We start from the raw sequence: 9,809 nt of genomic DNA, 5'->3' as shown, positions 1-9,809 counted from the left end.
TTTGCCAAATATACGTTTGATGTATCAGATATACAATACAACAAATATACTAGATCAATTATATAATTATGATAATAATAAATTGTATAAATTAAATGAAAATTATGGTCCAAGGGTATTTAATAATAAAACATTGAACATGATATTTAATTGGCTCAACAATAACGTAACCAATGAATGCTATATACTATTGGGTAACAATCGACGGGTTAATTGTCCGAATGGACGTTATTTATGGAAAGTTGATTATTCATTTATAAATAGTCCATTTATTATCTGGGACCCATTCCAGAATGTAACCAAACTAGATGATCAAGGTAATTTATTGAAAACATTAATCAATAGATACGGTATGCAACATTTATTTTTGAAAATAAATCAACCTGGTGTTAATTGGCCAGAAATCGATTATCTAGATCAATCTAGCAATGAATTTCTATTACGGTGCATATATATAGATATATTTAATGAATATTTGGATGAACAATTGAACAAAGCAATTTACGCATGTAAAAATTTCAGACGCCATACACAAATAACGTACGATGTTAAATTAATCAATAGTCTACCTAACCCAAAATTTCAATGTATTAAAACTGATGATGATGGTTTCAATAATAATAATTTAGATTATCTAGATAAAATTTTTTATCAACAATTTTATCTAGCTAATAATAATAATAATAATGATAATTCACGTGATCTGTTCAATACGTTTAGTCCGTATTATTCACGCGAACTATGCCTACAACGCGAATCAATTAGACTGTACGGCTGTATACCGATTGTCCATATTATGAGATTGTCGTGGACAGTTATCGGTAGTGAATTTCTATGGCCACTGGCCAGTTCACCTGGCCACCCTGGTCCATACTATCGTAATTGGTGTCCATTGAATTTACCGAAAAAAAATATTACGCCCATTGAATTGATTTGCGATAAACTTGCCGCTAGTTTTCGCCCACTCTGTAGTTATAGTGAAATAGATATTTCGGTCAAACAATTTACGGAAAACGTATCCGAAAATACTATACTGTTTATACCGAAAACCCGATTCATACCCTTAATTACCGAAAACTATTTGATGGGTTTTGCGGATATTATGTACGCAATCGGCGGTACTGTTGGCCTATGGATCGGTATTTCCTACTATACATTGTATACGGAAATTGAGAATTTTGTAATTAAATTGTGGTTTTTATTTAGTAATCAAGTAATTAAAAGAAATCAATTAATTAAAAGAAAAAAATTAATTAAAAGAAATAATTTAATTATAAGAAATAATTTAATTATAAGAAAAAAATTATGTAAAACAATAAATAAAACTAATATTTAATTATTTTTTTCTCAAATATTTATATATAATTTTTTTCAAATGAAATATTAATTAATTGTTTTTTTAAATAATTATTTTAAATATTATAAATAATTTAATAGTTTTTTATTTAACATTTAAAACATTTACACATAATTTTTTTTGTTAACGTTGTTTATGTATAAACATAACACTAGACAACTATACTTTTTTTTTAAAAAAATATTATTATTATCAACCAAACTATCCAAACCTGAAAATATTATTACAAAACTCAAAAAAAAATAATTACAATAATAAATGTTGTTTAATAATAAATTAATAAAATAATTAATCAATTAATTTAAAAAATAAATAAAATTAAATCAATTTTATTGAAAAACTTACTAAAAAAAATAGTAATTTATTTATTAATTATTAGTAGTATTATCAACAAAAACCAAACCGTTTTTCTCAACCGTGACTCTACTCTATGACAATGTGTTTGTTGAATGTTTAATAATATCATGCAATCGATTGTAATGTTATTTCAATACAATATAATAATAATAATAATAATGTATTTAATAATAGAAACTGTTTTTCAATAGTAATAAACAAAACAACAATAAAATTATAATCCGATTACCGATATATTACCGATTGATAGACCCGATCGACCACTGGTGGCCAACACACACACACACACCCGTCACACCCGACCGACAACACGTTAGACTATACTATAAATGACTGGAAGTTCACCGCCGCCACCGACGTCGGTATCCGGCGGTGACCCGATTGCTGGCGGTGGCCATAGAGATAGTGTAACAAAAAGTTCATCGGCCGATGGCCGATTACAGTCATCTACCGGTGGCGGCAACGGCAGCAGCGCTGCCGCGACCAACAATCTCGGTGTCGATCTGGAGTCCTACAAGACCCGTGTGGACGCCATAAATATCGACGGTATTGGCCGTACCAAAGACGACATACTGGTACCAGTGGTTCGGCAATTGTTCGATGCGGACAACTTCGAGCAAGTGGTCATACGGGCCCATACTGTACGGCAACAGTTGGAACAGTTGGGCGCCTTCAAGACCATCAATGTCTATATCGATACATATCGGGGCGCCGCCGGCGGTGGTGGTGATGACCACCAGAGTGTCGGCGATGGCAGCGGTCTCGAAGTGACCTACAGTGTGGTCGAGAATCGGCGAGTAGTTGGCGGCGTCAATACGTCTGTCGGCAACAACAACGACGGCTCGCTTGTACTACAGCTCAAGTGTCCAAACGTTTTCGGCAGAGGTTAGTGTCATTGAATTGATGATCTGCTGACCAATTGGTGACCACTTTATGATTGTATTTATTTATTGTGTTTTTTTAAGGCGAACTTTTCCAATCGGAGTACGAATACGGAACTAAACATACGACCGGTTTTCAGTCACAGTTTGTCAAACCGTTGGTTCCGTGGCTGTGGCCGCAGCCGCGATTGACTACAACATTGTTTCAGAACGGTTTCGACGCGCCGTGGAGTGGCTATCGGGAGACCGATAGAGGCCTGTCGATGGATCTGAGCTTCAAATCGCGTCGCTCTATACTGCATACAGTTCGCTGGGATGCCGTCTGGCGGGACATATCGGCGCTGACAACGGGTACGGCGTTTGCCGTACGCGAAGAGTGTGGCCATTCGCTGAAATCGTCGCTGAAACACATACTGACCTGCGATCGCAGGGACAATCCAATCATACCGACTGCCGGCCTATTGTTTCGTTTGCAACAGGAATGCGCCGGACTATTGGCCGGTAATGTAGGCTTTCATAAGCACGAACTGGAGCTCCAGTACAATCAACCGTTACCATTGCTCCGGGATATTGTCGTACAGGCATCGCTGAGGGCCGGCATTATGAAACCGCTACAGAAGCTGGAATCGGTTACCTGTATTAACGACCGATTTTTTATCGGCGGACCGCTAACACTGCGCGGCTATCAACTGAACGGTGTCGGTCCGCACAGCGACGGCAATGCGTTGGGCGCCAACACCTACTGGACGGCCGGCCTACACGTCTATACGCCCTTACCGTTCAGGCCGGGTTCGGGTAGCGGTTTTGGCGACTATTTTCGTACACATTTGTTTGCCAATGCCGGCAATATCGGCGATTTTAGTTTTACCGATGACCAGTACAAAAATATTGGACTCTTGTTGAACCGTTTGCGCTACAGTGTCGGCGCCGGTATTGTACTATCTATCGGACATATGGCCCGATTCGAGCTAAACTATTGTCTGCCGTTTGGCCAACAGTCCGGCGATCAGCTGACCCCTGGCCTACAGTTTGGACTCGGAGTCAGTTTTATTTAGTGCCGATATATTATTATAGTAATTAGTTCTAATTAATTAATTAATAAAAAATTAATTTTTAATTTAGTCTTAAAATTGTAAATTGTTTTTCAAAAAAAAAAAATTGTAAAACAAATATATATATAGTCATCGATGTTGAGGAAGAAATTAATTAATTTATGAAAAATAAATAAATAAATGATTTGATGATTAAATTATTCAATTTTTTTAACTAAAATTATAACTTTATATTAAAATATTAACTTTTTTTTTGAAAATAATGAATATTTTTTAGTAAAATTTGTATATTTAGGTAAAAAAGAACTTTTTTGTAAAAATTGAATATTTTAGCAAAATATGAATATTTAGGAAAAATATGAACTTTTTTTTGTAAAAATGAATATTTTAGCAAAATATGAATATTTAGGAAATATATGAACTTTTAGATAAAAATGAATATTTTAGTAAAATATGTAAATTTAGGAAAAATATGAACTTTTTTTGTAAAAATTGAATATTTTAGTAAAATATGTATATTTAGGAAAAATTTCTCAACTTTTCTATCCAACAATTCAAACCTAAACCTAAAAAGATTTTTTTCAAAGAAATTTAATTAAATTAAGTGATTTTTTTTATTAGTCTTAAGTTAAAAAAAATTAATTTTCAATTATTGCAAACAAACAACAAAAAATTCATTGTAAAGTCATTGTGATATTATTTTTATGAAATAACTTATAATTAATAAAATAATTTTATAAATGATTAAAATTTGATGATATGATAAAATAATTATAATAATAATACTGTTTTAAATAAGTAATTAAATTAAATGCAATCAAAAATGTTATTACATATATATAAAAAAATTGTGATTCAAATGTTTCAAAAAAACTTGTATAAAGTATTTGTTAGTTATATATATATATAAAATTGTTTTTAAATTTTAAAAAAAATTGTAAATTAATTTTTAGGCACAAATTTATCACAGATTTAGTGCACAAATATATTTCAATACAAAAAAATCATATTATTATTAGAGTATTATTATTATTATTATTAATTAATCCAAGTTTTATGATTATTAATCATTTGATTGGCCGTCCATTAATGGCTTTTGCTCTTCAGATTCTTCGTTACCATTGATGTCGTTATCGTTTGCTGTTGTCATTGTTGTTGTTGTTGTTGTCGCTGTCGAAGTAGTTTTAGTGTCAATTAAAGCACTGATAGTCTTATTGTTATTATTATTATTACAACTGTTTTGTGACGACTTTTGCTTCTTCGACGACTTCTTCGACGATTTCTTATGTTTTCGTTGTTTCGTTGAATCACTTTTATGGACGCCATTTGATTTGCTATTCACATAATTGTCGCCCAAATTCTTGTGCAACTCTTCCAACTCATGGCCGCCCAGTGCGCCGACAATTGACGACGACATAGTAATCTGTTTGACCTCAGAGTCGGTGGTAGTAGTTTCGCCGGCAAAATGATGGCCACCACCACCACCACCACTAGTACCCGCACCGCTAGCCTCGGCCTGTGCTTCGACTCGTTGGATGTGTTGGTCGACTATTTGCTGGGCAGTCATCAGACCTTCGTTACGGGACATCGGATCCGGCGAATAGATGCCCTCCGAATCGGACAACTGTATTGGCAGAAAACTGTCTTCGAGTTCGCTGCCGCTGTCCATCGGCCGAATCAGCTGTAGATAGGCTTCGCGTTCGCGCATCAGTGTCTGCAGCTCCTGAAGATTGGCGCACTGTTGGGCAGCCGCCGCCGCAGTGGTAGCAGCAGCCGTAGGTATTGTCGAATACGGTGTATACGGTGCCGGAGGATATTGAAACGCCGACGGCAACGGTGACGCACCGTACGGTAATCCTAGAAAGTTTGCCGCTGCTGTCGGTGCTTGCGATTGTCCAGCAGCTGCAGCGGCGGCCGCGGCAGTCATCGGATTGCCATAAAGCGGATTCAATGAATGGCCAAAATAGTTGGCCGCCGCAAAATACGGTGTCAGTCCGCCACCACTAGTCAGACCATTCATATAAGTGAGACCATAGTTAGCCGCTGAGGGAACCGCTAGATTTTGCATCAGTGTTTGAGTGCCGTTTGGCGTCGTATTCAGTGTCGGCTGTACTGTAATAGCACTGTTGTTACCGCCGGTGCCGCTGTTTTGCGTTGTGACAAAATGGTGTCCACTGGCTGTCATCGGCGGCTGACAGCTGTCCGGACGGCGTTTTTCCAGTAATGGATTTATCAGTTGAGACGACTGATCGGACATTCCGTGTGTGAAAGTAAAGCTCGTAGATTGTTGTTGACCAGCAGTGGTGCTGGTGGTGGCTGCCGTCGGTGGACGCACTGGTCGTATCAGTGGCGGCATAAACGGCAGGAAATGTGACGCTGCGGACATTAGCGGCGGCAATGAGTTTGGCGAACAAATCGGTGATGTCATAAACGGATGGATCGGGTGATGAGTCATAGCCGGATGTGACGGCATAGTAACGGCAGCGGCGACGGCGGCCGCCGCCGCTGCTGCTGTGTTGCGATCCAATTGGATCAGATCGCCAGTGCTGGTGCTCTTGCACTCGGACTTGGCTACGGCTCGCCGAAATACGTCGCGAGCCATCAGTGCAGTCGATACGATACTACCGGATGTGTCGCTACCGCGTCGGCCGCGAATGTGATAGGGATTCGACTTTTTCAATAGTTTTTCCCGTTCTTTTCGCGTCTTTCGTCGCTGATGTCGATCCATTGCTACCATTTCCAACTGTTCCAGACTGTACTGCGAGTCAAGCGATCGTCTATAGGAATCGTATGATCGTTGTTGGCTGACGTCCGAGTTGGACGAGTGTTGACGGGTGCCCGAAAAATTCGACAAATAATGATTCTGTTGCTGTTGGGCCGATATATGCGGATCGTTGTGGCCCAGTGCGCCCCTACGATGGACAAAAGTGGGCAACGCACCGGCCCAGGTGGCCGACAGCTCTTGACTGGCCGCCGAATTCAGATTCATGGCCACCGGATCCGAATGCATCGAATGAAAGCTGGGCATATAGCCGCCCTGACTCAGATGATGGCGATTGCGATAGGTTTTACTGATTATTTCGTCCGGTTTGACGCGCATCGGTGACGTGCGGCGATGATCGGGCCTCAACCGGCGATTCAAAAATCGTCGCCAACCAGACAACGAATTGGCCGTCCATACCCACGAACTCGAAACCAGTCCGATAGCGAATATGGCGATCAGTTGCAGATATATGTAGACAAGATTAGGCCGTTCGACAAGTTTGCACTTTTGGACGCCAGTGGTGTCGATGTTGTCGGCGGCGCTGAGATCATCGGCTATAGTATTGGCTGAAGTCGACAACTCATCGTACGGATTGAGTGCTGCCTTCAGGTTAAGCGTACAACTGGTGACAACAACAAAAAAAACAGATGAAAATGATAATCATATCTAATGGTACATCTGTTAACTCACTCACTCACTCACCCGCTCACACAGTTAGCTAACACACACACACACAGACACACAGCTATACATACAGAATATATTCGTTGAGCGATTCCTTCCATTGATTTTGATGTACAAACTCATAGATATGATAGACATAAGTGATAGCGACGGCCATCCACGCCGACAACATGAAGATAACTAGGATTCAGAATAATAATAATAAAACAAAGTGTTAATCATAACTATTTAGGTAACTGTTCCCTCAAAGTAGTGTTCGGTAGACACAAATACATACCGATCCGCAAAACCATGCGCTCGATCTTCTTGTTCTTTCTCAGATCGATACTGTTATGCGATTTGATGGCCAGTTTGACTCTGACCAGCGTAATCATTGCACGTATCAGATAGTAGCAGCCGATGGCCACCGAAACGGTTAACGGTATTAATACAAAACAAAATCGTATGATCGGCTTCTGGACGCCGACAAAGCATATACCGCGCAATGAGTCGCCGTCAACCTGTGTGTGTGACAGATAGTTATTAGTAATATATAAGTTGAGGACAGGTATGTGTGTGTAGTAGTAGACAAACCTCTCCCAGCGCCAGTATGGTTATGGTCAACATTAACGGTACTGACCATGCGGTCAAATGAAAGTAGGCCACCTTCGAGTTGACGGCAACCCTATGAGTAGATGTACTGGACGTCCGATACAATAGATCCCAAGCGTAGGCCAGATTGGCGTACCAGACGAGTGCGGCCATTGCCGAATAGTAGGTCAGAAAAAACGTTAGCAAACAATAGTGATTTTCTGGGGAATTTCCCGGTTCGCCGTATCGGGTCGTGTTGTCCGGTCGGCAAGAAATTACACGATGACCGTCGTGTAGGGCCGACTGCATCAACCAACCGGCGTAATGGGCGAACAGACATAGATTCAGATAGAATATGATCAACGCTGGCCATCGGCTTGAGGATCGCCAATCGATTACGAACGTAATCACAACGAATGCAGTGGCCAGCGAACCGGCCAGCGAACCATAGTAGACAACAGTGGCCACCCGGCGTCGATCGTCCGCTGTAAACATCGGATTCAGACACTGGACGGCGCAGCCTTCGATTTCCGGATACCAGATATTGTGGTCGTCGGTATTGACCAGCGGTAGAGCGCAACGGGCCGGCTGGACGCCGGGTGCGGCGTGAAACTTCAGATCGGTATAATCGTTTTTGCAACGGCCGGGAAACAGCGTCTCGTTATCGCATCGCAAAAATTCGGGCCAATGATGATGACGTTCTAGTAGTCGACACGGATGTCGGGTTAGTCGACACATTTCCCGCGTAGGCAACGATACCCGACCAGTATCGTTGTCGCAACGCGGAAAAAAAGTAGCGCACAGTACCGACTGTAGGGCTTTCCAGCACTGGGGTACCGATCGTAGGCCTTTCCAGCGGCTCAGGTAGTCGTGAATGTCCCGATGGCCGACCAATTCGCGGTCGGCATCACCACCGCCACCACCACCGCCATTGCTATTTAGATCCCAGAGTCCCGGCGCCGGTACGCCGGCAGTAGTCAACTTGTACGGCAACGTAACGTCAAGACACTGGCCAGTGTGCAGCGGCCGACATCGCGATTGCCGATAACAGTGATTGTTGTCGACGGCGGCGACGCCAACAGCGGACAAATCGCGTCCGGCGGCGGCTGCGGCTGAGGCAACGGTGACCGCCAACAGTATTGCCGAAACAATGATCGCCCGCAGTATTGATATGACCGTTGAATAAAACATTTCCCGCTATTCTTGTTGTTTTCGTTGTTGTTGTCCGTCCGTCAACTTCGGCGATGACTTCGGCGACAACTGTTATGTTGTTGTTGTTGTTAATTGTTTGTGTTGTCCACCGATTTTCTGGTCAAACATTTTTATGGCCGCAAACTATAGTTGACATACTTTTTGGGTATAAATTAAATAATAATAATAATTATTATTATTATTAGTTTTTTTTTGGGTATTTAATTACATATTTGTAAACAATTTATTAATTTTTTTTTTGATAAATAAAATAATTAAATAACAAAACAAAACAAAAAAAAATATTTATATTATTATTATTTAAAAAAAAACTTTTGTTTTGTTTTAGGGGTTCAACCAAACTATATGTTCAACAAAAAAAAACACATTTCCCTAAATATATTCCCTCCTCCTCCTCCCCCTCCCCACACAAATGTAAGGGAACTTATATATACTGTATAACTATTATATATACTGGTAACTAATCATGGTAGTTTGTCTAAATAATTTTTTAATGTTTATTAAAAAAATAAATAAAATAAAACTGTACTAGATTAATTAATTGAAATATATATATATATATGTTTCCAAAATATTATTACAAAAAAATATTTAATGATTTCATTATTTTTAGCGGGAATTTCTTCCTCTTTTTGATATTAATACTAAACACTAAACTATTAATAGTATTATTTGAATGTACAGTAAAAAAAAAAGCTCACATTTTGTTTCTGTTCATAGATAACGTTACAATTATTTTTCAAAATTTGTTGTTTCATTAATCAATGTATTCAATTATTTTTAGTTTATTATTTAATTAAATTTTAATTAAAAGTAGATTTTTTTTATATAAAAAAACAAATAAATATGTATTGAATTAATTAATTATTTTTTTTATGACTAAAATTATTTTTTTTTAAATTAGATAAAATAAAATAATAATAATTAAATCA

At 39.0% G+C, this 9,809-nt stretch overlaps 2 protein-coding genes across 2 annotated transcripts; one reads left to right on the top strand and one right to left on the bottom strand.

The window, feature by feature from the left end:
- Window positions 1-1,826: 1,826 nt before the first annotated feature.
- Window positions 1,827-3,711, top strand: LOC128956245 (sorting and assembly machinery component 50 homolog). The gene is made up of 2 exons (XM_054301936.1): window positions 1,827-2,599; window positions 2,680-3,711. The coding sequence occupies exons 1-2, from the start codon at window positions 2,044-2,046 to the stop codon at window positions 3,648-3,650; spliced, it is 1,527 nt and encodes a 508-aa protein (XP_054157911.1). The 5' UTR covers window positions 1,827-2,043; the 3' UTR covers window positions 3,651-3,711.
- An 892-nt stretch (window positions 3,712-4,603) lies between these two features.
- Window positions 4,604-9,002, bottom strand: LOC128956240 (uncharacterized). The gene is made up of 4 exons (XM_054301932.1): window positions 7,669-9,002; window positions 7,373-7,595; window positions 7,167-7,275; window positions 4,604-7,033 (listed from the first exon to the last, which is right to left on the bottom strand). Exons 1-4 carry the CDS (start codon window positions 8,854-8,856, stop codon window positions 4,711-4,713), a joined length of 3,843 nt encoding a protein of 1,280 aa, XP_054157907.1. The 5' UTR covers window positions 8,857-9,002; the 3' UTR covers window positions 4,604-4,710.
- Between the last annotated feature and the right edge of the window lie 807 nt (window positions 9,003-9,809).

The sequence above is a fragment of the Oppia nitens genome, unplaced genomic scaffold (assembly GCF_028296485.1).
Source record: "Oppia nitens isolate AA-2021 unplaced genomic scaffold, nextdenovo-longstitch-racon4-pilon3 scaffold2_pilon_pilon_pilon, whole genome shotgun sequence".
In the NCBI taxonomy this organism is placed as follows: Eukaryota; Metazoa; Arthropoda; class Arachnida; order Sarcoptiformes; family Oppiidae; genus Oppia; species Oppia nitens.
The sequence above is the reverse complement of the archived record's forward strand: the minus strand, read 5'-3'. Positions and strand labels throughout refer to the sequence as shown.

Coding starts and splice junctions, on each gene's coding strand:
- LOC128956240 (XM_054301932.1), bottom strand. CDS start 8,856: ATGTTTTATTCAACGGTCATATCAATACTGCGGGCGATCATTGTTTCG. Junction 7,596..7,668: donor CCATACTGGCGCTGGGAGAG/GTTTGTCTACTA, acceptor TCACACACACAG/GTTGACGGCGACTCATTGCG. Junction 7,276..7,372: donor GCGCATGGTTTTGCGGATCG/GTATGTATTTGT, acceptor TCTGAATCCTAG/TTATCTTCATGTTGTCGGCG.
- LOC128956245 (XM_054301936.1), top strand. CDS start 2,044: ATGACTGGAAGTTCACCGCCGCCACCGACGTCGGTATCCGGCGGTGAC. Junction 2,600..2,679: donor TCCAAACGTTTTCGGCAGAG/GTTAGTGTCATT, acceptor TGTTTTTTTAAG/GCGAACTTTTCCAATCGGAG.